Source organism: Nipponia nippon, unplaced genomic scaffold (assembly GCF_047370975.1).
Source record: "Nipponia nippon isolate SJK-2023a ecotype South Korea unplaced genomic scaffold, ASM4737097v1 scaffold_5, whole genome shotgun sequence".
NCBI classification, from domain to species: Eukaryota; Metazoa; Chordata; class Aves; order Pelecaniformes; family Threskiornithidae; genus Nipponia; species Nipponia nippon.
In genome coordinates, this window is record NW_028262369.1 from 33,282,237 (window position 1) to 33,308,734 (window position 26,498).

The 26,498-nt window shown below is 44.7% G+C and overlaps 3 protein-coding genes across 3 annotated transcripts in view; 2 read left to right on the forward strand and 1 right to left on the reverse strand.

Annotated features, from left to right (window-relative positions):
• EBNA1BP2 (EBNA1 binding protein 2) overlaps positions 1-5,911 on the forward strand; it is a 6,037-nt gene extending 126 nt beyond the window's left edge. The window contains exons 2-9 of the mRNA XM_087733903.1: positions 120-203; positions 455-612; positions 1,293-1,416; positions 2,731-2,820; positions 3,065-3,140; positions 3,399-3,489; positions 3,807-3,978; positions 4,340-5,911. Of these exons, the coding sequence (XP_087590029.1) occupies positions 120-203; positions 455-612; positions 1,293-1,416; positions 2,731-2,820; positions 3,065-3,140; positions 3,399-3,489; positions 3,807-3,978; positions 4,340-4,390 (846 nt within the window). The 3' untranslated portion in view covers positions 4,391-5,911. The remainder of the gene's footprint in view (positions 1-119; positions 204-454; positions 613-1,292; positions 1,417-2,730; positions 2,821-3,064; positions 3,141-3,398; positions 3,490-3,806; positions 3,979-4,339) is intronic.
• Positions 5,010-8,217, reverse strand: CFAP144 (cilia and flagella associated protein 144). The gene is made up of 4 exons (XM_009468196.2): positions 8,082-8,217; positions 7,212-7,271; positions 6,204-6,307; positions 5,010-5,141 (listed from the first exon to the last, which is right to left on the reverse strand). The coding sequence occupies exons 1-4, from the start codon at positions 8,212-8,214 to the stop codon at positions 5,076-5,078; spliced, it is 363 nt and encodes a 120-aa protein (XP_009466471.1). The 5' UTR covers positions 8,215-8,217; the 3' UTR covers positions 5,010-5,075.
• A 217-nt stretch (positions 8,218-8,434) lies between these two features.
• PIF1 (PIF1 5'-to-3' DNA helicase) lies at positions 8,435-16,173 on the forward strand. The gene is made up of 12 exons (XM_087732246.1): positions 8,435-8,917; positions 9,005-9,110; positions 9,211-9,336; positions 9,433-9,586; positions 10,144-10,258; positions 10,332-10,438; positions 10,855-10,994; positions 11,681-11,787; positions 12,558-12,645; positions 13,270-13,415; positions 14,403-14,594; positions 14,934-16,173. Exons 1-12 carry the CDS (start codon positions 8,435-8,437, stop codon positions 14,988-14,990), a joined length of 1,821 nt encoding a protein of 606 aa, XP_087588372.1. The 3' UTR covers positions 14,991-16,173.
• The last annotated feature ends 10,325 nt before the right edge of the window (positions 16,174-26,498 follow it).

Consider the following 26,498-nt stretch of genomic DNA (forward strand, 5'->3'; position numbering starts at 1 on the left):
CCGCCGCGGCGGGGCCGGGCCGCGGGCCCGGCGGTGAGGTCTCCCCCGGCAGCCGCGGGGCAGGGCCGCCCGCTGCCCGCCCCCGCCGGCGGCGCGGCCTGACCGTGGCCTCTCCACAGCTGCAGGAGGCCTTCGCGAAGGGCGCGCTGAAGCCGGGGCTCAACGTGGTGCTGGAGGAGCGGCCGAAGCGGCGCAACGACGCGGTGAGCGGGGCCTTCTCGGGGCAGAGCGGAAGCCCCGGGCCGGGTGCGGGGCAGAGGAGCCCCCGCTGGGGCCGGGGCCGCGGGCGTTGGGGCAGGGCGGGCCTGGGGGGTTCCCGCACCGCCGTGGCGATTTGGGGTATCAGCCAGCGGCCTCGGAGGAGCGGCCCACGGTGTGCCCCGGATGCTCAGCCGGGCCCGCCGTGGGGAGGTGGTGGCGTGTGGCGGCGTGCAGAGCTGTGCTTCGTTCACAGGACGGCCTGAAGCAGTGCCTGTCCGAACTCAGGCAGCAGCTAGCTTGGGTGGAGAGGCTGGATGTGACTTTGGGCCAGGTCGTGGATCCCGCCTCACAGAGTGCTGCTAACAAAGATGCTGTTGACCCTGAGAATGATTTCCAGAGAGAGATGAGCTTGTAAGTGTCAAAACCGGAGATTCCTTATAGGGGCTTGACATACTGCTGTGTGCATGGAGCCACGCGGGTGTGCTGCAGACTGCCACGCTGGCTGTCACCCGTATCACATCACTCTTGGGCCATATAATTTACATTTGATGTCTCTGAATGTTTTCCAGAATAACTACAAATTAACGCTAGTATATTGAACTTGTCTTGTGACTGGAAGTAATTTTCCTCCTTGCAGCAGACTTCCGTCCTTTGCTGAAAAGTTTATTTTAAAAGTTCCTTGGTTGCAGCACTATGGCTTTAACACAGGGCATGGATTTTTCTTTGTGGATTTGTTTTGGTGTTATTGCGGTTCTTGTGTTTTGCCTTGCCTTTTATAATCCAACATATAAAACTGTAACTGGAAGCTAGATAAATGTGTACGTGCAAGATATAAGCGTTAATATTGCGCTGTCACCTAAGTTGCTTTTAGTAGCCCTGAATGCTGGAGGGCACAGAGCATTGGTATAATTCTAGGTCAATGCTTGCTAGATCCCAGTGTCAGCTAGCTTATGTGAGCAGAGTTTCTGTCAGCGCTGTGAGATGCAGTTGGACTTGACGATCTTAAAGGTCTTTTCCAACCTAAACGATTTTATGATTCTGTGATATGCCCGATAGCCAGTGACAGAGCTGGCGCTGTGCTGTCTCCCTAGTTACCGGCAGGCTCAGGCAGCGGTCCTGGAAGCCCTACCTAGGTTGCGGAAGCTCCAAGTTCCTACTAGAAGGCCAGATGATTACTTTGCAGAGATGGCCAAATCAGACCAACAGATGCAGAAGGTATGTGCAGTGAATAACGTCTTTCTTTCTTGTGTTATGGGTTGGTTCTAGCCTGTGTTAGGGACTAACTTTGAGGTGTGATTTGTGAATACTTATCTTCGTCTCTTTGAGAAATGCCTGTGACGATGTTTGTGTTTGAAATTTTGTTTGTGGCAGGAAATTTCTTCCTGTTTAGCTATTTCAGTGCAACATGGGGATTTCCATAACAGGTTTGAGTGTAAAGTAGAAAAGCATGATTTATATTCTGTCCTGAATGTATTTAATATTAAAAATGGAGACTTTTTCTCCATATGTGTGACGGTGGTTGTAAAGTTGGCTGTGTTTTATGCTCTTTGGCCTAAGACTTGCAGTCAACTGTGGCATTAATGTGATCCTTTTTCCCTATTTAAGTATCACCCTTGGTTTATACTCAGTGTGTTTTGGTTTTCTGTGATTTTAAACCATGTGTTATTGAATGAATCTGTCATGGGTAGTAAGCCAGCTTTGTGTAGGAAACAAGAATTTCACAAACTTGCTTCTTGATTGTGGTCTTTGTTCAAAACGGATCCCTAATTTTTGTTTTAGTTTTGGAAAAAAGACTACATTGTATAAGTTAAACATGAGCTGGAGTCTTATTTGGAGGTTCATGTATGACTTGGTCACTGTTTTGATGGCTGATAGAATCTTCAGCTTCTCTAGGAAGATTAATTATTAGCTTGTCCTGGGGCTTAAATCAGTTCGGCACATTACTGTTACCTTCTTTTGCTGGTTTCTGTTTGAAGAACAGAGTTTTTATCTCCTAGTGGAGTCACAGACTGAATCTAGAAGATCTGTGTTGAAATCTTTGTAATCCCTTATTATGCAGCATCTTTATAGAAATGTTTGTGAACAAGGAGGGAATGAAAAAGATGTTTTCTATGGCACAGAAGGATTGTTGACTCTTCTTCAGTGCTTTACTTTTAATAATGACAAGAAAGAAACTGTCAAGTCTTCTACACACACCTGAGTAGACTGACAAGATGTGACAAGATACTCTTGTTTAGCGGTTCCATTAGAGCCCATTATAAGGCTTTGTCTTGTTTCTGCAGGAGTTTTGTCTTTTTAAACAGATTTTGGCTAAAGATCAGTTCAGGAGTTTCTGTAATAACTGTTTCAGCCTTGAGTTGAAAGAATGTTATGCCTTATAACAGATGATCTGATTGAGAGTTGTTTTCTTTTTTACACTCATTGATAGCTCATGTAATTATTGATTTCAGGACTGCACAGCAATCATAAAATTCTCATATTTTCTTTTGTGTTACTGATAACTTTTGTTTTTTTCAATCCCCTAATAAGATTCGACAGAAGCTTAAGAGTAAGCAGGAAGCAATGGAGAGGTCTGAGAAAGCGAAACAGCTCCGTGCGATGAGAAAATATGGCAAGAAGGTGAGGAGGAGCTACAAAAGGGACCTATCTATGACAAGACTCTAGAGCCCAAGTGAGGATCTTAGAAAGCGAGACCACAGGAGGCTGGCTGAAATACATGGAATCTGTCTAGTTGTCTCTCTAGCTGCTTTGAAGGAAGACAGAGCAAAAGATGGGATACCCTAAAAAAAAGAAGGGGGGAATTAAAAAAAAAAAGTATGGGACACTACAAGGAACAACACTAACGTTCTGCTTCTAATCTCAGGTGCAAACTGAGATTCTGCAGAGGAGACAAAAGGAGAAAAAAAATATGTTGAATGCAGTCAAGAAATACCAGAAAGGTAAAGTTAACCTGTCTAAGAGAGCAAATGTGTAAGGGGAGTAGTGATGTGTGAGCAATATAATGCAGTATGATGCGTGGTGTCAGTCTGTAGTGCTGGGCAGTGAGCTTGAAAGGCTGCTGCTGTGCAGAATCCTACGCCAGTGGCAGTGAAAATCCTCTCAAGTAGCTGTTCTTCAGTTGCTATTACTTGCTTAGACTGAAGATTCCTATTTTCTGTGGTGGTAGCTGAGCAACTGTTATGTCTTTGCTCTTGCAGGTCTCTCTGACAAGCTGGATTTTCTAGATGAAGAGCAGACGTCGTCTCAGGGGAATAAAAAAGGCAGTGCAAGTCAACGGACAAAGAAGGGGTGAGACCAGAAAAAAAAGATATTTAAATGCAGAATCTCTGATTTTTTCAGTCTTTTAGGGGTTCATTTTGTGGAACGAGAAAGCTGTCCTGATTAATGTTTGTTAAAATAAATCTGAGGTGGCTTTCTGTCCCTAGAGAGGAGGAAAACTGTGGCCGGCATGGAACGGAGGCTGAAATGTGCTAATTTCTGCCTCTTCAATAAAAGGGGAGAGGTTTATGATGGCTGATGGGAGTCCATCAGCAGGTACATGTGCCTTCTTGAGAACTTCCTGAAGAAAGGAATATAGGTGATGATGCCGTTTGGTTGTTTTTCAGACCAAATGCCAAAAGACGATACAAGAATCAGAAGTTTGGTTTTGGTGGGAAGAAGAAGGGCTCAAAGTGGAACACGAAGGAGAGCGTTAATGATGTATCCAGCTTCCGGTCAAAAGTGGCTCACAACAAAGGCCCAGGAAAAGCAGGAAAAGGAGGAAAAAAAGCTCTCAATGTAAGTAAAATGTTGCATGCAAATGATCCTGGTTGGCTAGGAAGCCAGCCCTGGTCTGGAAGGGAGAGCTGAGTATGTGATGGGTGCCTCCAGCATCTGGAAGTGACAATGACCGTCTTTGGGAGCTGAGCATAATTCAGTTGCAGACAGAGTTGAGGACGGTGGTTCGGTGTCTGAGCAGGGAAATGAGGGGGGGAGTTAGCAAGTACTGTTTGTTGCTACCAGTGTCCCAAAACCTCCCTCTCCAGAGGTGCTGACAAATATCCTCACCTTGATATCCTCCCCAAGCTGTAGAGCTAGAACAAAGATTGAGGACATGAAAATAAAGATCTGAATCTGTCTTTTTTTTTTTTTTTTGCAGAAGAGACCTGGAAAGAGAGCAAGGCAGAAAATGAAGAGCCGAGCACGATAAGAGGACTGTGCTCCCCAGTGGGGTTTCTGTGTGTCGCAAGATATGTTTCTGCTGTCATCAAGCAGCAAACCGTGGAGCAAGCTGGATGTTTCCAAGTGGCAAGAAAAAAAGTCAGTGGAAACTAGTGCCTTATCACTAATTTCTTCTTACTGTCTGTTTTGTTGAAGGATTGTTTTCTATTTAAACCTCTGGTGTGTGAACACATTAAATGGTTTGCACAGAACTATGTCTAATTCATGTTCGGTTGTGTTACAAATGGTGGCTGAAGCCTGCCCTTTGTTCCCTTCATTCTGACAGCTTTTTCCACAGCTACTGTTGGCATGTACTTGGTGAACTTGAGTTCTGGGTCATGTTGCTGATGTCAGAATAGGAAGTCTGAAGCCTATCAAGATGTTAAAGTGTTTTTTAGAGTATTCGTATGGATGGGTTTGGAAAGAGTAGTGAGACAAATGCAGCAAGCTTGTAAATAGGTTTATTTCTGTAACTATTGTCAGGCTGCAAATCTGGACAGACTGAGGTTCTCTCTTCCCTTTTCTCCCTATCTTCTCTTGCCAGAAATCTACCAGACTCAGACAAGCACAGCCTAACACATTAGATGTCATTAACTGCTTCTACGTTGTGTGGCTTTGCCACTCTGCTACTGCAGGTTCTCAGACTGCTCCTCCCCGTGCCCCATAGCAGCCATTTATTTAGTGATCTCTGTTCTCCGGCGTGGGAAGTAGAGTCTGCAATCAGTACGGTCCACCTGAATCTGGGAAAGAAAAATGACAAATAGTCATGTGCTTTTACTAGAATTAGTAGTAGTAGTCCCTCCTGAGAAGAGGGATGAATGGTGTTCTTGCTGAGATACGCCCAAATGACAGATGAGTAGGGTATCACTTATTTGAGAATATACTGTTCACTGGTTCATTATGGTGGACCCTGGTGAAAAAGGAAAACTTAATGTAGGAAACAGCATTACGAGTCCTGACTGTATAAATTTAACTTGCTTCCCTACACGCACATTTAGTTGCCTCATTCCTGCCAGGCTAATCCTACCACCAGTATCTAACAGCGTAAAGCCCTGCCGGGATGTCTGTCTCTAGCCTTGGCAGGAGTAACTAGTTTACCTGAAGAGTAGTATGAAAAGTTGCAGAAGACTATCTTATTTTCTTATTTATCTTAGTTTTCTTTGTAACAGGCCAAAATTAATCAGGCCCTCATTTGCCTTTCTCTAAACAGTAATCTACAAAGTCAGTCATCGTCACAGCTATTAATTTGTCAGATAAGATTGATGTCTCAGCTGGTTAATAAGATTTCTTTTCCTCCTGTTTATTCACGCTTCCCCAAATGAATCCTCACTGGTGTATTCTGCCTCGGGTTTACTTAGCTGATTATTAATTTTATGGTTCTGCTTGCAATTTGTTTGAAAGATACTGTACAGCAGCACATTTCTTTTCACAGTACTTATGTATATCACTTCACATTGCTCATTACGCCATTTCTCGTGGCTGAATGCTTTAATAAACAGCCGTGACTACATATGTGGTATTTGGCAATATGCTTGGGGTCGACTGTCATTGCAGATATTTTGCATGCAAGTTTCTCAGGGGAAGTCTACTGTTTTTGTGTTCACAAGCCTATGCCAGTGTGAAGAGTCCTCTTAGGTGTAAATTTTAAAAACTTGTTGTCCATGAGCAGCTCTGCTCATTCCGAGTCATTCCTGTTTTCCATGTTTGTCACAAATTATTTTCTTGCATGAATATCTTTCAGTGTGATGGGCTGAACCTCTCTGAATCCTGCAAAGAGTTGAGTCCTTAAGCACCCTACTCACCAAAGGTGTCGTGTTCCAGCCAATTTCTTGGCTTTCAGTTTGTGGCTCTGAATATTTCTTTGTTGGCTCCAGTGCTGCATGGTGAATAAGATTCAGAAACTTCGCTGTTGGTGTAAGAGACACAAATACAAATGAAAGAAAGTATCTTTATAAACCAGTCACCCGTGGATGTGTGTTAGAATGGGACATCCTAACGCTGTCCAAGCAATAGCAAGAAAGTGAAGGCTGGAGGCAACGTTGGTGCTTCTGTCAATGATCTTGTACGAGAATGCAGGGTGACATTTCTACTCAGATTTATCCTGATGAAGTTTCAAGATTTGCCTGCCTATACTCTATTCTGTCATCCCTGTCTACTGTATTGCAGCAGCCTGCTTTTCTTATACCACATCTAGTATCAACCAGCGCTCTACGTTAGCTGTTGTCTTTCTCAGTTGCCTGAGGCTTGCTGCCTTTCCCTGTTGTGGTTTTCTTTTTCCCCCCTAATCCTTGACTAGAGCAGGCCCACCTTAACTGACCATTAAGGTTTTTGGACAAAATTGGCATGTTAGAAATAAGGGTTGGCATGTTGCTATAAGGGTTCCTGTTATTAGTGCTTTAAAGCAAGACTCAGCAGCCATTTCAGCGGTTTACTGTATGCAACGGTTACGTAGAATTTGCAATGACAGGCAACGTTTATGTATAAAATATGTTTCTAGTTTTTTGTCTTCCCCTGAAAGAGGTTTAGATTCTCAAGGAGAATTTTATAGTATGATAACTAAAACCAAAAATAAAAGCGTAATTGCATGAGTGCAAGCTTGTACTGACAATGAAAAGTAATGGGAAAGGGCCTTAACGTGGAAAAAACCCCTGCCCTTACGTTTAACAAAAGTCATGAATGAGTTTAACTTTCTTCTGTTGTCACAGGGGTGTTTCCACATATGTCATCTTTTAGACTAACTGGTATTTTTTAATCGTATTTATTAGTTATTTTCTTATGTAATTATCACAAGCTGTTCAGAGATTTCTTACCATCTGCCGGCTCTTCTATATTATCATGCCAAGACATAGGCTTCCTGGTGATTGTGTGAACTGGAAAGAAATGATGCAGGTGAATTACTTTAATGGGAATTTAGCATCACAGCCAGGTATAGGATATCTATCATTGCAAATGGTCCTTTTGGTTATTCCCCAGTCTGGGCCCAGCTACTTCACTGAAGTTGTAAAGGAAGAACAGCACGTGAACAGAACAAAACGAGTTAGAGTACTAATAGCAACTTCCTAGAAAGGGAAGGGGGTTAAGTATGCTAAAGGCTCTTCTACTGGATGCTGCCTGCATTCACCACAGCAAAGTTGCACCTGACCCACGTGGTGGCCTACAGGGTGCCAGGTTTCGAACGATTTTCCTTTGGTTCATTTTTGTTTCAGTGTGAAACCTACACCTGAGTGAATCTGTTCACGTCACCCATCCATGCCAGCATAGGTGATGACATTCTATGACTGCGAATTGGCAGGAAGAAATTAGCCCAGGGGCTGGAGAAACATGATGTAGTGTTGGGGCTCTCTACCCCATCTCAGCTCTGTGGTTTTTGCTCAGGATCCTTAGGTTCCAGATAGTAAATGACTGCTGCCTCACTTCTGCACGTTTACTAAGGCACCGTCTAATTTGGGCAGATTGGCTTTTGAGTGTGCAGACTGGTTTCCCGGGCCCACCAGTTGCTCCTTCCAGATCTACCCCTCTGACTGGCCGCTGCTGGCGTTCCTGGGTGCAGCGGCTGAGCGCTGCGGGGTCTGCCCCTGCCTCGCGCAGGCAGGCCCGGGAGCCCTCCCTCCGCCCTGCCGCCCGGTGCGATGCTTGTCTTGCCCTCGGCGCTTCCGCGCCGGTTCTCTGTGAGCGCTCACCGGGGTGGCGCGGGTTCAGGCTGTACTGCGTGTGCAGCCTCTGGCACTGCAGCTCCTTCCGCACCCGCTCGCACAGGAGCTGGTTCTGCCGCACCGGGTCCGGCGCCTCCTTCTCCCCGCTGCGGGCGGCCATGGCCTCGCCGAGCTACGCCGCGTCCCGTAGCCTGGCAACGCCTCACGTGGTCCCCCGCGAGGCTGTTGATTGGCCCGGATGACGCTCCGCCCCCCTCCTCGCACCGATTCCCTTCCCGCCTCCTATTGGCCGCCGAGTTAAAGCCCCTGGCGCTGATTGGCGGCGGCTGCACGCGGCGGGTTTGAACGCCCGGTGTGGCGGCGGCGGCGGCGGCAGCAGCATGGGGGATGCGGAGCTGCGCTGCACGGTGGCCGTGGAGCAGCCGCTGCCGGGCGGACAGGCCCCGCGGCGCCGCGTCATGCGGGGCGCGCTGGTGCTGCTGGGCCGCAACGAGCTGCGGCAGCCGGTGCTGCGGGTGGTCGGCGGCAGCGGTGGGGCGGCGGCGGCGCTGAGCTTCCCGCTGGCCGGTGACGCCGTGCGGCTCTTTACGCGGTTCGCGGGCGAGGGGCGGGCGGCGGTGCGGGTGGGGCCGGGCGGCGCCCAGGTCCTTCTCTCCGACTGCCCCCCGGACGCGCTGCGCCGCTTCCTCCGCCTCCTGCGGCTCAAGGTCGCCGCCGGGCCGCGGGGCGCGCCGCGCTGCCCCCGACTGCTGGACCGGCCGCCGCCGGCCTTCGCCACCATCAGCCCGCTGCAGGAGCGAGACCTGCTGCGCGCCCCCGGCCGCCTCCGCGGCGGTGAGGCGCGGGGGGAGCGCCCGGCGGAGGTGAGTCCCGGGGCGAGGGGGGTGGCCCCGGTTACCGGCCCCGGTTACGGGCCCCGCGCTGACAGCGCGCCGCCGCTCGTCCCGCAGGTGCCCCGTCTGGAGAGGCGGCCTCCGGCGAGGCTGTCGGCGGAGCAGGAGGCGGTGCTGGGCGCCGTGCGGAGTGGGAAGAGCATCTTCTTCACCGGCTGTGCAGGTGAGGGGGCCGGGCGGCCGTCACCGGCAAAGGGTGGCTGTCACCCGGTAAAGTCCTCGTGCCTCGCCGCTGAGTTGCTGCTGCTTCTCCCTCCCCCAAGGGACCGGGAAGTCGTTCCTGCTGAAGAAGATCGTGGGCTCCCTCCCTCCGAAGAGCACCTACGCTACGGCCAGCACGGGAGTGGCGGCTTGCCACATCGGTGGCACCACTCTGCACGCCTTCGCAGGTGACAGCCTGCCCAACAGCGAGGGGCTGGGAGCTCTCGCTTCCTTCCCAAAGAGTCAGGAGCTTCCCAAAGCTTTGCTTTCTTTTCCCCTGCCAGGGATCGGCTCTGGGAAGGCACCGCTGGAACAGTGTATTCAGCTGGCGGAGAGGCCTGGGGTGCGCCAGCACTGGCTGGCCTGCCAGCACTTAATTATCGACGAGATCTCAATGGTGGATGGCAAGTTCTTTGACAGGCTGGAGGCAGTGGCGAGGTGAGTGACTGTCAGGTCAAACAACTAACAGAAATGAGTTTCCCTAAATTTCCAGGCTGCTTCCTTCCTCTGGTTATACGAAAGGATACAAAGCAACTGCTGGCACAGGACTGGAGGGAAGCATGAAATCATAGCCAGTGTCTGAGCAGACCTGTATCTAGAGATGAGTTTTGATGATGTCCCCGCTCCCTAGCTGTTCTGGTTGCTCTTCTCATCTCCAGAGCCAAGCGTTGCCTATAGAGCTGAGCCCAGAACACAGCTGTCGAGGCTGTGCCCAGCGGTGCTCTCTTGCAGAGAGAAGCAGTTGTAGTATAGTGGCTACCAAAGAACCAAAACCGGTAATGACATCTGGGTTGGTTAAGCAAAGCAAACTCAATGTCATGTAACAGCATTCCTTAATTATTTGAGCTCTTCTGACACAGCTGGGGATAATCATCTTTTGCTGCAGGTGGTGGATGTTTGAATGTGCTGGCAGAATAAGAAGTAACTTCTGAGACCTGACTATGTCCAGGTCCTGGATGGCATTCAAAGCTTTTCCTCTCTTCTCTCCCTTTCAGGGCAGTCAGAAAACGGGATGAGCCTTTTGGAGGAATTCAGCTAGTCATCTGCGGGGACTTCTTGCAGCTACCCCCAGTCTGCAAGGCTAATGAAGAAACCAAGTTCTGCTTCCAGGTACAAAACTGTCCCTAAACTCGTTCTCATACTTCAAGTCTGCCTGTTTCTTAACAAGAGAATGATTTGCCAGGCGAAAAGCTGGAGGAAATGCATCCACATAAACATGGAGCTGACTGAAGTGCGGAGACAGACTGACAAGACCTTTGTCTCGCTCCTGAGTGCCGTCCGTTTAGGCAGGTGAGGAGAAACTCATCTCTCTTTGTCATCCTTGCTCCCTACCGATGGGGCAGAGGAAAGAGTGGTTTGCCGCTTCTCTGTGCTCTATCAGTAATGCGTGGCTGGGGCAATAGCTATAAATGCTTTAGTTAATGTAAGCAGGTTTTATATATGCTGCTTTGGTAAGGAAGGACCCTTTCTAGGGTCCCTCTTTGCAATTTCTGCTAAGGAATTCAATGGATCCCAAGCTGGCAGTGGCCAGGGCAGGGTGGGGCACACACTTGCACTGCTCTCCAGCTTTGTGTCGTTATCTTTCTCTGTCCTTCTCTCCGGAGGCCTGGGGCTTGCACAGCCTGATCCAGCTGTGTGGAGGCTACTGCTGCTCAAGACCTGTAACCAGTCACTTTAAGTAACGGTCCCCTTTTCCTGGTTACCAGGTGCACAGAGGAGGTTACCAGACTGCTGATGCAGACTGCTGCTAACAGGTCTGAGCGTGATGGGATTCTGGCGACGCGGCTCTGCACCCATAAAGATGATGTAGAAATAACTAATGAGAGACGCTTGCAACAGCTATCAGGTGAATTCCTTGGAAGAAGCTGCTGGCTCTGGGGCTGAACTCTGAGTGGATGCAATGGGGATACTGTGGTGTCAGGAGGAACTGGTGTTCTGTTATGCACAGCAGCACCAGTTCAAGCTGTGCGTGTTGGAGTTGAGCTGCCTGGGGAAATCTTCATAGCTTTTTGCTGAAAAACGCACTCTGTTACTTCTTGGTGTGTAGTAGACAGTGAGCTCATTGCTTGCTGTGAGGTAGGGTGTGTCATTATTGCCTCCATACCCCTGCTTTTTCTTTCTATAGCATCTCAGGAAGGCTGTGCTGTATCCAGCCACGACTTGAAGTAAGGGCTATTTCATTTCTGCCTCCCTGTCTGGCCCTAGGATTCTTTCTTAGTCCTCTTTGGAGATCTGGTGTTGGCAGCAAGTGAAACTGGTCATATGCTCAAAATGATGACTGCTCAGTTCTTATTTACTGCTGGCCTTTGATTCCTGAGCCTTCTCATGCTCTGGGAGTTATGTTGGGAAGAGAGGCAATAGTGAGCTTTCTGCTGGTAGGTGTGACAAGGTTTGCGTGAAGATGTCCTACCAGCAGAACAGAATGGATATTAAAAGAGGAATTGCCGTTAGAAATAAATGCTGAGCCTCCCACAATGCTGTGCGGAATATGTTCAATGGTTGCCATTTGTCACATCTTTCTTTCCCTAATAGGAGAAGTGCACACTTTTGAGGCTTTGGACAGTGACCCAATGCTAGTGAAGTTAATTGATGCTCAGTGTCCTGTGGGTGGTAGAGTTGAGCTAAAGCTTGGAGCTCAGGTGAGTGTGTGTACATACATTTGTGAAAGACCAGTGGATCAAATGGCATAAGAAAAATAAAGGAATAGTGGATAAATGTATAGAGTAGATTATAGAATGCAGATTCTGTATCGAGTGGCTATGCCAGGCCTTCTTCTGTTGAGAAGACTCTATCCTGATCTTTGTATCCTTTCTGCTTGGAATCTTGTCCAGACAATTAGTTTGATTTCAGCGCGAGTCCATGTCTCATGGACAGTGGTGACTGCTGTGACTTTGACACACATTTCCAATCAGGTTTAGAAGCCTCCAGGTAGCAAAGAGCACAGGCAGCCCTTGCCTGCAGTCTCAGCTCCAGGTATGGCAGCCTTCCCGACCTCAGGGTATGGCACAGCTTGATAGATTTGCAGGACTGGGCACCTTGCTGTGTGCTTAGCAGCAGCACTGTTTGCCTTGGGAAGTTGTTCCTTAGGTGTTCCCAAAATCTATATGTCTAGGCTGGTTGGTGTTCGGGGAAGGGGAATCTGTTCCCTGGATCTGAGTTCACAGCTGTGGATAGAAGCAGCTCCAGTGAAGTGTTCAGTGCGGCAGAATGGATGTAGTTGGGAATCCTAGGAAGGAAAGGCTGTGAAATAATTTTAATCAAATTGGAGGTGGTGCTCTGTCCTGCAAGAGGATGATGTGGCTGTGGCCATATCTGCCTGCTGTGCTTATGCTCCCTGGCTAGCTTAGCTGCAGGTGGCTGAGCAGGCTGTAAAGCCAGTGCACTAAGGGATTTTTCTTTTTCTCTGTAGGTGATGCTAGCTAAGAATCTGGATGTGTCTCAAGGGCTGGTGAATGGGGCACGAGGAGTTGTTGTAGGATTTGAAAGTGAACAGAAGGGTAAGTAAGCTTTTTGATCTTCTGTTGAAGGAAGAGAAAAAAAACCAAAACAATTTATGATTGACGGCTGACTTGTTAATTTTGTTTACCGCTTGGTAAGAATAATTTGAGGGAAAGCAGGAAGGAGGTCTTCTCTGCAGTGAGAGGCTTGAGGCTCTCATGAGTTGTGATGTCATGTGCTGCATCAGCTGTAGCTCTCTGTAGGGCCTCTTGTGTTTGCTTTTCTTTATTCTCTAGATGTGTATGCTCATTTGCATTTCCTGCCTGCTCTGTTGAAGCAAGTCTTGGTGGGTTTTTTATTTTTTTTTTTTTTCCCTCAGAGAATAACATTCTGCTACCTGCAATGTGTATTTTTCTCTGCATTTCAACTGATAAATTACCTGACTTTAATTCTCCTGCTTAAGTAGGTCGCAAACATCATTTCAGGACATCCTATTTACTGTGTGTGGGTTTAAGGTTTGGTTTTTTGGTGTGGGATTTTCTTTTTTTAATGCAGCCCTAAAATTCATGACTGACTGACATGGGGAAGGAGGGAAAAAAAAAAAGTGTTCTTAGGCTGCTGGATTCCTGGCTGTTGAATGTCAGGAATACATCCCTGTTTCTCTCCTGCTCCCATTTCTACAGGACTGCCTAAGGTGAGGTTTCTCTGCGGGGTCACACAGGTCATCAAAATGGAGAAATGGATCTTCAAAGGACCATCAGGAGTTCATCTGAGTCGTCAACAGTTGCCTTTAAAATTGGCATGGGCCATTTCCATTCACAAGAGTCAGGTGGGTGTTCTTATACAGCTGTCTATAGACTTTTACACCACCATAAGTTTTATTTTTCTGGGTGAGCTTGCATTGCTGGTAACACAGGAGGGAAAACTGAAAGGCCCTTGTTGTGGGGGACCTCTAGAATATGTGTGTCTAGCTACAGAGAAGGCAGCATCACTTCTGCTTGTGATGCTTGTCCACAAGGTCAAGGATGGGCTAGCAATACTGCTAGAGTTTCTATAGGGTGCTGCCATCTGCAGAGTTGACGTTAGACGATAAAGCAGCATTATTTACTGCTGTGGGTTGATCAGGGTAGTGTTTCCCTGATAGTCATCAGCATTAGTGACGCTGAAGTCTGCAGTGTACCCGAGGAAGCTGCAGGAGTCACACCTGCGCTCTTTGGGCTGGACTCCCCCTTTGGTGGGGTGTGTTGGGTTTTTTTCAGTGTAACTAATACAGTTCCTACCTTTCCAGAAGACTTCATATGCTTTGATAAATACTTGTCTTGGTATTAGACCTGTGAGTTTGTTCCCATGCCACTGCTTAAACCAGGCCACGTTGTAAATTCTGCTGCCTCCTGGGATGTCTCTTGGTGCAGACAGGGCTGGCCAGGCCTAACCCAAACTCTGTCTCAGATGATCTGCCTGAGGACTGCTTGAGACTGGTGGCTGCTCCAGTTAATTACTAGGGGTGAAAACAGCAGAATTTCTTCCCCTGCTGTGTTGATTATATGGGATTTGTGGAGTTTCACACAAGAGGCTCACTGGAGTTAGTGGACCCTACTGTCTGCTAGTGATTCCCTGACAGTGGAAAACTGTCTTTTTCTTTCTACTGATTCTCATCTTTTAATCAGTTACATAGTCAAACAAGAGACTTCCTTTTTTTATCAAGCCCGTATACCAAGGGTGGTACCTTTGACAGACTCACAGGACAGGTTAGTGTTGATACAGCACAGTGTTCTTTTGTTTTTTTCTGTAACAAACTTCTCTGTGTCTTTGATAGGGCATGTCTTTAGATTGTGTGGAGATCTCCCTGTCTCGTGTCTTTGAAAGTGGGCAGGCTTATGTAGCCCTCTCCCGAGCCCGTAGCCTTGCAGGTCTCCGTGTTCTGGATTTTGATCCAAAAGTAGTGAGAGCTGATCCTTCTGTGTTGCAGTTCTATAGACAGCTGAGACGTCATCAACTTCTAACCCAGGTAAAGAAAAATCCTGTGCTAGCAAAGCCTGCCTTGTGCAACCAGGATGAGAGATGTTTGTGCAGAGATCCTACTTTTTCTTCCGAAGCAAGATCATTCAAATTAAAACTTGTAGTGGCAGGAGAGATGAAACTGCAGAGAGGGAATGTGGTGGGGCAGCTCTTGGTGGCAAAATATCTGCTGTAGTGTTGGGATTGTATAACACTACCTGGCCCTGTGGGTGAAAGGATGGGTTGGGATTCTTTGATCCTCCTCTTGCAGTAAGGACTGAAGGGGAAATGGGCTCACAAGAAATCTCTTCTATTTTTCTTTTTTTTTTTTTTTTTTTCTCCTCCCCAGGATTCACTACACACCCTTTCAGGTGCTGATGAGAAGGAGAACTGGAAATGCAGCTGAGAATGCTCTTCTGGCCTCTGTGAGGCATCAGCACAGACTGCAGAGTTGCAGTGATCTTGCTATTGAGTATATTTGGTAACATACATAAAGTCAAAGGAAATTTTTTTTACTGTTTGCTTCATTCAGCTGACTCTGGAGGTGTAGAATTATCCCTGTCTCGTGCCTCTGAAATTTGGAAGGCTTCTGTAGCCCCTTTCTGGGCCCACAGCCTTGAGTACTTCTGTGGCACAGATGCAACTCCAGCAAACAAAATGACGTAACAAGGACGTGCCTGAGGGACCTTCTTATGGTTCTGTCCTGTCTGCCAGGTTGCATTTTATTCTCCACATATGTGGACTGAAACTTCTGTGCCTTTCCTCAAGTATAACACGGTTGAGAGATGGAAGGTGTGTCGTCTTTGCCTGGATGGACAGGACCTATTCACAAGAGCTGCTGACACAAAGGGAAGCGGTGCTAAGTATCTGGAATACATGCTTGATTCTTCTGCAAGCGAGGAGCTGCCAGGAGCTGAGCTATCACTTCATAGTATGCTGGGGTGTTCTTGCCTTCCAGATGCTTAACACCAGGAGGCTTTGCATAACTTCCTCCACAAGCAGAACTGTAAGACTTACACATTGCCTGTTATGCCGATACATAGCCTTTTTATTAGTCTGTTGCATACAATAAGATGTGGCTTTTATTTTTGTTAAACTTCTGAGATGAGCTAGCACTATTTAAAAATAGGAGGAAGTCCTACATCTTATACCCATAATTATGGAACCACAAGAATTGTGAATATCCATTACCCCATTAGCAAGAAGGGGGTGAGAGGAGATGGGTGCTGGTGGGAGCTTCTCTTGTTTAAACACATGGGGCTCGCTCAAATGGGAGGGAGTTTCTGCTGGAAACAATGTGTCTGACTAATAAGGTGGAAGTTGAATGTGCAATAGGGAATAATGGCCAAGGACATGTGAAGTGAGCTGTAACTTCACCTGTTTCAGCAAGAGCAGAGATGAATAGAACTAATGTACTGTCTTTTTGAAGCCTTAATAAAGGAGAAGCTTTGGTCTTTGTATTTTAGCACATTGCTTAAAGCTTAAGTAACTTGTATATTTTTAAATGTTTAACATGCGGGAATAATGTGAAATATTAACATCCAGCTGGAACTCATCTCTTGCAGGGGAGTGTCTCTGTAACAAAGCCTCTGCAGTCTGAGCAAGTTGAAGGCCACTTCTTGGCAGCTGCTCTCCTTAAAGCCAGGGAAGGATGTGGACTAGTCAGTGGTTAACATAACAGAAAACAGATTTTGGTAGGATTTCAAAATGTATTTTGTAAGTGGGGTTTGTTTTTTCTGGGCTTGAGGGGTAGAGTTTTGGAGGAAGCAATAGTAGAAGACAGAAGTGTGAGAATTATTCAGAGGCATTTACTCTAAGAAGGGGTTCTTAATGTATCAGCACATTGTTTCTTCAAAGAAGTCTGGTGGGGAGTAGATGGAAGTACCTGAAGCTGGGGCTCGAGTCTGTGGAAGGTGAGACCTTTCCCCTCATGCTGCAGGCTGTTCCTGGCACTACCTCTGGTCTTTCAGAATCTCCACGTGTGTATGCAAGGTTTTTTTTTTTTTTTTTTTCTTTTTAAACAATACCTTTCAATCCTTTGAGTTGGACTTAAACTGTTTGTCCACCTTGGGGAGGAACTGAAAAATGACCTTTGCATGCCCCTGGGAAGGAGGGTGCTGGCATGCTAAAGCATCACTGCTGGGGCAGAGGAGCATTGAGGTGCGATTCCTTGGCGTGTGGTCCCAGGGCCTCCACCAGACTTGGGTGAGGGCCTGACCCATTGCAGCCCTGCACACCCAGAGGAGCTGCTGCTGGTGTCCCCACCCAGCCTGCAGGCTCTGTCCCCCAGCTGACTGGGTGGCAGTACCCTGTTGGGGTGACTGAGCATAAGGGTGCTCAGGTTCAGCCCTTTCTTCCTGCAGCAGCACACGTGGAGTGCAGGTGTGGCAGGCTGACCCCAGCCTTTCCTTGGGCATCTCTTGTTCCCTCAGCTGCACACCAGCCCTACCCTGCTGTGCGTCCCCATCTCGCAGCACTCTTGTCCTTTCCTCGTGCCGCTGTTCTGTGGTGTGTGCCCTGGCTGAGCCTCAGTGCTGTGCCACTCGTGTGCCTCCTGCATTGTTCCAGCTGGACCTCAACATGCATCCTCCACCTTTGTTGTGGGTTGAGTTTTCGCTTTCGTTCACCTTGTTCTACAGACCATCTGCTGACATTGTGTCTATCTTCCCCTCATGCCCCTTGTGCAGGTGGACAGAGGCTGTGGGTGCCCCAATTATCAGGGGCAAGGCTGGCTGTGCGGGCAGGGAAGCCCAACGGGTAACCTAAAATCCTGTATGCTTGGCCAGTGGGCTGGGCTGGGGCCAGTTTGCACTCTTGTGTGTTTTTAGAGATGGGATGCTGCAGTATGAGGGCTTTGTGTTATATCGGAGGTTGAGGTGTGGAGTCTGAAATGCTCAGGGGTGTTAAGGTGAGTTTTACTGTTGGGGTAGACAGTTAGGAAGAATATGCCAGGCACTTCCAGTCATACACAATACATTGATTTATTGGCAGATTGCGTAAGAGTAATGAGATAATGCAGGTTCAAATCCTTTGACATCTCTTAAAAAGTTCCTGTAATAACAAGGTAATTTAGAGTGTAAGAAGATTGATTATGGACAATGCAAATAAACTTTTAATTGTGAATTGTGAAGCAACTCACTTAACTGCAGCTTTCATGGGTTTAGGGACTGAAATCTTTCCAGTTGTACAGTGGGGTTTTTTTGTGCCAATTTGAGATAAAATGCTAAACAGAACTTAAAGCTGGAAAGGGTAATAAATATTTCATGTTAGTATTAAATGTACATGAAATATTGTGGTTGCCTTCTCAGAGGTGGAGCAGTGGGAACAGAATAGCAGTGGCTTCTGAAGAGTTGGCAGCTGTCCTGAGGCCAAAAGGGGTCCATCTGTGTAAATTTTGGATGTTCTCACTTCCAGCTAAAGCAGATGTAGAGATGGGGGCTGAGGCTGAAGACTGCCATTTAATTCCTAAAAGGAGCAGTCAGGACAAATCGGAGCTATCAGGCTCTGTCATGGCTCCCCTGCAGCCAGGGTTGTGATGAGGCCTTTTTTTTTTTTAACAGAATAATGCTTCCACGTATATGAGGTAAAAATCTTGCAATAAAATAAAAATCCCTTCTTCTAAATACTCCTTAACATGTTAATTTTTCTTGCAGAGGGATATTAATTAGTCTGTAGCTAGAACTCACTACACCAGCATGGGATTTTTTTTAAACTTTTTTTTATTGCAGTGACTGTACTGGAAGAACAGAGCTGCTCATCCTCTCTGCATTAGTAAGTAAAATGAAGAAGAATCTGAAGAGCAAGCAACTTTTTACATAAGGCCACCATAAGCCATCTTCAAAATGTCCGGTGATGCTGTTGCTTTCACCTGCTGAGGCAAAGTGGTCTTAGCAGGTTGGATTTTTTCAGGGACAATTCGCATGGCTTGTGATGGAGCAAGTACATGTGCTGTTCTCAGCTTACGCAAACTAGAGCTCATGCTTTTCCCCTGCCCCAGCGTGGATCTTCTCCACAGGCTGTACTCCTTCAGGAAAAAAATCTGCTCCACCATGGTCTCTGCAGGGGAGTTTCTGCTCCGGGACCTGGAGCACGTCCTCCCTCTCTGACCTGGGTGCTTGCAGAGCTCCTTTCTCACACTTTTTTCCTCACTCCTCACAGCTGTGTGGTTTTCCCCTTCTTAAATCTGCTACCACAGAGGCTCCATCAGTGTTGGTGATGGGCTCAGCTGTGCCTTGTGGTGGGGCTGCTGTGGGACTGGCTGGAACCAGCTGTGTCAGGCATGGGGTAGCCCTGAGCCCTCCTCAAAGACATTCCCGCCAAAACCCAGGCACAGGCACCCGATATGCCACGTATCAGGTGTGCTAGCTTCCTTCAAAATTGCCTCTCTACCCTCTCCCGTAGATGCTCGTAACATCTGCAAGGTTGTATCCCAGGATACGGAGTTAGGGCTGGAGGTGCTGGTACAAAGAGAAACGGCCAGTGACGGAGGAACCGCCATTTCTGTGTGGTGGATGGCAGAGGTAGGAGGTGGCCTGCAGTATGGCTGGAGTCCCGCTAAAACGAGAGGCACGCCAAGAGGGCGCAGGGCAGCGCGGTGAGCGGCTGGGGTTTCGTACTGTACTCCAATAAATATGAGAAAGGAATATTGTCTCTCCACTTTCACAAACTGAAGAAGAAGTATTTAAACATGGCTTTTGCCTTAACTGTAGCTATAATTAAGTGAATTAAACCATGAGTTTGATTCATAATTGGTATTTCTGTTACCACAAAGTACAGCCATTCTCTTTTCAAATACATTAAGCCATAAGAAACTGCTTTATACCAGCTAAAGCTTCATAATACTTTTATGTGTTATTGGAAACATAATTCACATGCAGAGTGTTATTAAAACCTTACCAGCTTCCAGTTTAAATCTTTGTACAGTGATTTAACTCCCTTCTCATTCTTTACATGACATTTTCATAATAATTAAACATGAATGTATCCCTACAGTCTGTACCCAGAAGTCCTGTGGTGCACAGGAAAGGCAGCAATAGTCCTGTTGGTCTCAGATGCTGTAATAAGATTGTGTCTATGAATTAGATATTCCTATCCAGAATTGCTCTGAATAGATCAAACAAATGCTACTCTTAAGTAATGGAAATACAGTATGTTATAGGCTATGCTATGAATGCTAATAATGTAATTTTTCTCACAGCTATTAAAAGTTTCTCATTTTGTATTATGCCACTCTATGACATGCAATTGTCTTCTGCTGCTAAATCTAAGCAGTTCTATTATTAGCATGAGAAAAGACCTGAGTTACTATAGATTGCATTTAGATGTCTAAAATCTCTATCTCGCTATTTCCTGTATGATTATATTATGTTTGTTTCTATTACAGATTATAAAGATGTTGGGTGGAATGTTTTAGTTACGCTACTGACTAGTATATAATTTATGAAATATGGTTATACAAGCAAAATAAGTTGATAACAAGTCTAAGAGTAAACTTCTTCACTTATAGTTATTGAATACTGCATTATCTGATTTTTTTTTTTTTATCTGTTATGTTGTTGATACAGGGCGCTGTCAGATGTGGCACAGAACTTACGAGAGGCTGCCTGGGATGGCAGCTGGAGGCTAGGTAGGCACTAAGAGCATCTTAAATGGTACCACGTGCCTACGTGCGGGCAACTGAATTAAGCCCGTAATGTTCCAAATGTAACCATAACACATTTTTACTAAATTGTTTATTATAATCTTTTTGCAGGAAGGTAGAGCTATGATAAAGATGCATCTGACAGAAATTTGATTAAGATTTTATTATTTTTTTTATCATATGAAATTAGGCATGTTATGGGTTTTTCTCTTATTTCTTAAAATACATGTTTTTTATCAACAGGTAGGTGAATATGTATATGAATGGCACCTTCCATCTACTGTTCCCAAGTCACTACTTTTCAGAGATTCTGGGTCCTACTTTGCTTATTAAAAGATCTGTGACTCCCTATCAACAAATATCAGCTTAGAGAGGATATAATGTATTATGCAGATGATGTTAAACATTAAAGTAAAAACATCAGTAAAGCGTCTTAAGATTATTCCAGTAGCTAATTATTCACAAAAGCGAGGCAACACATATCATTTAATATTTCCAGCTGAAGGCTGGACAGACTTATTGAATATACCAATATGAAAAACTTACGTGGATTAATATAAAAATAACTTGGCTTAAAAAATAGCTTTTAAAAGTTGTAATTTATCTTGGAAGTCATATGTAATGATCATCTTGGTCTTTAAGTTGTTCTGTGAAAACATTCCAGGTAAGCTACCTTCATGTTTGTGTTGGATTAGTGGGACACCTTGTAATAAAATATTTGACCATAATAACACCAGGTACTTTCAACTGACACTTTGCAATACAAAGTAAATTTTAAAAATAAATCTTGAATCTTGAGCAATGAGCTAGTATTTAATAGCCAGAACTTCAGTGCATAATGTATGAGGCAGAGCGATGTTACCAGGATGAATTTAATAATAAAGAAGGAAGTTTTGAAATAGTTTGTTTTTTGTCTTCTCTCTGGATGAAAGAGACCTTACAATAACCTTAACCATTTTACTTGTGATAGTAGCAAGCTATGGTTATTTTAACATAAAATCCACACTGAAAATGAACACATCAGATGATTCAGTGAGGTCAAAATGACAAACTTTCATAAAATGTTGTCCCTTTGTCTTCATTAGCCATAATTATTGTTGTCAGCTAAACTGTTGGACAAATATTATACTTCTTCCTTTTGTTTTAAAAATAAAGGATAAAAATTACTCAGTGTACAAACAATTTCAAGTTCATGTTAAAGATAGAATATTGCTTTTGACAGATTGCTGTGTAGTCTTGTGCACTCTCAGATCTCAAAGTACAAGGTCAAAAATATTGTTTCTGATGACCTATCTACTTTAATAGAAATATTGTCAAAAGAAATGATAATCAGATTTTGACACTTGTCCTGGGAGTGTCATCAAGGGCCTCCTTAAAATAGAACACATCAGATACATAAGGCAAAAGGTCATAAGTGTAATGCTCATTCAGTTCTTCTGTAAGGTATAGATCATCTTACAGTGCTAAGTTTTTGGGATCAGGACACTAATATGAAAAATAAGTATCAGCCCCTTGACCAACTTTGCTATGCATTTCAGGAGATGTTCTTAAAAAAAAAAAAAAATGTGGGGAAAAAACCCCATCCAAACAAACAACAAAAACATTTCTGGACATCAGAGTAACTCAAGAGGCATTTCACTGTCAATGGAAACTAGGGCTAGAGGCAACCTCAAGCATGAAGACTGCATTTGATGTTGCTGTTCCTGCAGCAGAAGGAGGCCTCAATGAAGAAAGAATTCATCACTGTACCAAGTGGTAGCAACTCCAAGTAGGGTCCTGGGAGCAGGATATCAAGCTAAGGTGAAAACTGTCAAAAACTGAAGATGAAGAGAGCACGTGACATCTGAAGGACTCTGTCTAGAACCAGAGAAACTGAATCATTAGGAATATGTCCAGCTCAAGGCATGCAGGTGAAGCAGATTTAGAATAGTTACCAAGTATGTTTCCACATTTGATACACCTATGGGCCTTTGTGATAGTTAAGAGATCTAGTATGGTCAAAAAGTATCTGAAAGAGCAGTCACAAGGCCAGTACCATCCTTTAGCACCTTCAGTCTCACAGTGGAATGACTAGAAGTATAACAGTAGAGGTAATGATGCCTAGGACGGAGGGCTAGGAGCAGCACTGAGGTTCAGTAGAGCTTGCAGTGCTTTGATGTGCACAGAAGGGAGATAAGCTCAAATTAAAAAGGAGCCGCTGGCCATGTTCTCTGCTGCAGAATGAGTTTGTCAGTTCACCTTGGGGCACCAGATGGACATGAAGTCTGTTCAGAAGCCATTAGGAAGCATTATGGTGAAGCTAGTGCTGAAGGCAGCCAAATGATTATAACTCTCATTAGATGCATACCAGTCCAATGAGGTGATATAAGGTATTCCTCCACAAAGTCATGGCTAGGGGCGGATATGTTGCACATGCTGTCCAAACTACAGCATAGACAACTATTCGGAATAGAAGAAAACCTACCAGCGTGCGTCAGTATATCTTTTTTGGGGCTTATGAAGTATACTTTTCTATGATGGACTCTTTGAAGGAGGAGAAAAAAAACTATTGCCAGGATATTTAAGAGGTGACAAAAGATAGATGCTACATGTAGGTATATAGAATACATGATATGATGATGATATGTCCACAGGCTGCTTATATAGTAACAGATTTGAGCCCAAACAAGTGGAAAAAGACACAAAAAACTTGATAAAACTTTACCAGAAGGGAAGAGGTAACAATTAGTATGGAGCCTAAATAGAGGAAAGGATATTGCAAAGCAAATGAGTTTAGAGTCTGCAATGTTCTGTTTTCTTCAGAAGGATCTAGTTTACTTTTACAAATATGGAGCCCTTTAATTTTATTTTCAGAACACAGTCGATGGAGCATGTTTCGTCTTTACCTCTCAGTTCATAAAGACCTCATCTTGCCCTCGTTGAAACATTTGCTGGAAATCAAGGGTGAATTCTTTGCTTAGCATGCTGACAGAGGAGAGAACTGCTTTATATCTCCTTTTTTTCCTTTCTCTAGGGTTTGGCTGGGGGTTTCTTGTTTATTTTGGAGTTCCAATCAGAGACATCTACATATTTTAAAGAGAATTTAGTTGAGCTAAAACCCCAAATCAGTATGCGCTCTCTATAGTGAAAAGAAAGCTACAATTTTTTCAGTATTTGTTTTGCATATTTTCCAATAACTGAGGGGAAAAATGCTACCTAACAAGTATTTCGATAGAAAATGCTGCTCAGGGAATAGACTTTAAAATGCAGCTCTTCTTTGGGAGGGAAGAGAAGTTGATCTGATGTTATTAAACACTCCAAAGTAAACAGCTGCTGTTCTGTTCAATTTTTTTAAAAGAGTAGGATTGTTTTCTATCTCTAAAACATGCAGTTTCATTAAAGAGAAGATAATTGATAATACAAGCAGGGGGAGAGTGCACATTTTGATCTTAAATGCTATGTAAGTAACATACTGTCAGAAGAAAACTGCATTGCTTACTTTAGCTGCATAAACTTTGATAGCAGGCTGGAAGCTGCTGTTATTTTCTATCAAAAAAAGACTTTCAAAAATCAGTTCTACAGCTTATAAGCAGTATGGAGGCTTAATTGTTTCCTTATGCTCCATTCTACAAATACACTGAACTTTAACAATCAGTTAACTACCCATGTGCCAGACTGTTCCTTAATACAGAATGTCTGCTGTGTCTTAATTTTTGCCTTGAACAGGTATTTTCACAGAGCTAACTCATAATATCTTACAGTCTCAGTGCAATCCCAACTAAATGTTTTGATACTTAATCCCTTGACTGCCTCTTGGAGCTCCTTTGCCAAGGGGTTCTTTCATAACCTCTCAGGGAATATGACGTGCACCTGGACCTGTACGGGTGCCAGTGTGAGACAAGTCCCGTGGAATGCCTGAAGGATGTAAAAAATATTGCATGCAACGCAAATTCTGTTGAGAGATTATCTGAGGGAGAGTGGAATTCTTACTCAGCTCTTTGAAGGACTTCGTATGAAAATGAGCCACTAGTAGTGCTGTAGGAATTGTTGTATTGCATCAGACCATCAAGCTTGATTTCTTGCCCTTAGCAATGCCTGCTGTTTTATAATCTGGTTATTCAGACAATGAAGGACTGCTCTTCTATGAATATGCCCATCTAAGTCACTCAGAGAGAAGGGATACTTATTCAGGGAAGAGGGGTAGTTTCCTTGTTGATTTTTTTTTTTTTTTTTTTTTTCCCCCGCAAGCCATAACCTCTTTCCTTGAAAGATGAGATTATGGTATCCTTGAAACACACATATTGACACAGCTACAACAGGTCTAATTACTGGACTTTAAAAACAAAACAAAACAAAAACCCAAGCGAACCAAACAACTCTGCAAATATTTTGTGTCCAATTTCTTTAACTACAGTTGGAAGAACTTTTTACCTCATGCATGTTAAATTTACTTCTCTTTAGTTTATCGGATATTTTCCCTGTACACTAGCTGAAGAAGAGCATAATTTTCTTATCACATTTCATTTTCAAATGCATCAGTTAAAACCCTTTCTTTAAGTTATTTAATGTGACTAGTGTTTAGAAAGACATATGCCTTCTATTGAGTTTCAGTTGGGGCCCTAGCTACTGGGCAAGGTGGATCAGACTCGTATGGACTGCAACTGGGAGCCTAGGTGCACAGAGTAAGCTGCGCTATCTTCAGTCTGGTGAGACATAACCAGTGTTTAGACATTTACTTCTTATATTTTAAGCTAAGCAAGTGTAGTCTCAATGTAGTTTATCAATTTACTGATTAGATCCTCTGCAAAGTGTGAATGTTATGACTAAATGACATGTAAACATCCCCTGTAGGTATCAATGGGAGTTTTGCACAAATGTTTGCATGCGGTTTTATGATCCACAGTAAATATTAACCACCCTCAAACTTTGATTGCGCCACTATTGAGTTCTCTTTTATCCTAGAGAAAGCTGTTCATTCTTAGTATCTTTACTTGCATTTATTTTCTAATTATTCCTTTTCCTTCAATTTCTTACAAGGAACATTCAGGACATGTAGAACCTCTAGTTTATATTTCATCCAACTTTATGTCAAAACACGTGAGAAGCTATACATATAAGAATTAGGCTATCAGAATATAGCTTTTTCTTGCAGTTTTTACTAACGGCTGTTTGAAAACACTAATAGCCAGTGAAAATATGGAAAGACATGTGGAACTTAGGGCCCAGTAAATACAGCATTGATGAAATTCGTAACAAGATCACTTCCTGTTCAAGAAAGCTTGCTCAGCCAGCTGCAGAGAAGAGGAAAAGACATAGATATCCACCCTGGCTTTATTTTCAGTATGTAAATCTTGTGCGTTTCATCCTCAAGGTTCAGTGGCACGTTTACGCTAGAGCTTTATGGGGATCTGTATTATTGAAAGCCTGTCTTGGAGAGAAGCTCACAACACATTAACACAGAAATTACCCCTGGCAGTGGAAGCTTAAATGCCACTTAATTGCATAAATACAGGCAAAACTCAAGGCATCTACATGCTGCAGCAGGGGTAGCTTAAAATAACATATTCACAAACTGCTCAGTTCTGGTAACAACTGATAACTAGCATTAATACATAACACGGCAAAGCAATTACATACATTTATATCCATCCCCTCTCTACAAGGAACCAAAAACGTTCTTTCAAAATGTTCTACTGCAGTGTATAAGACTTGATTAGACATTGGTGTGGTGAGATAAACTATTTAATTGGGGCTTTAGCACACTAGCAACTTACTTGTCACGGTATTTGGGATTCAGTGACTAAGAAGCCATTAAAAGATCATCTTTCCTGAAGAACTTGAAAATGGCATGTCCTTTCCACTTGCTTTCCTCTAAGCCTCCTCTTCTGAACATCCTGTTTACCTTTTGGAATCTCCTTGTTTTTCTCTGTGTCCAGTCTCCAAGGGCAGGCTTATCTTGGAGTTGTTCTCCCAGGTTAAATACGTTGCCTCCATCTATTTCTCTAGCCAGATGAAAGCCTCTACTTATCTAAAGGGGTTTGAGGCTGTATTAACTTGTGCTTTTCCTTCCTCTACACTACACTGCCCGCATTCAGAAGGCAGCTACAATCAGGGAGATGTTGGGAGTTTACTGCTTGAAAGGTTTACAGTGTGGGTCATGCTAAAAAAAAAAAAAAAAAAAAAAGTTTTGCGTGGATGTCCAGTGATTCTCACAGGTTCTGGGAGCATCCCACTTTCCAGATGTGTACATTCCAACTTTTCTTATTAAGTGATAGGAAAGGTGGAGACACTCTT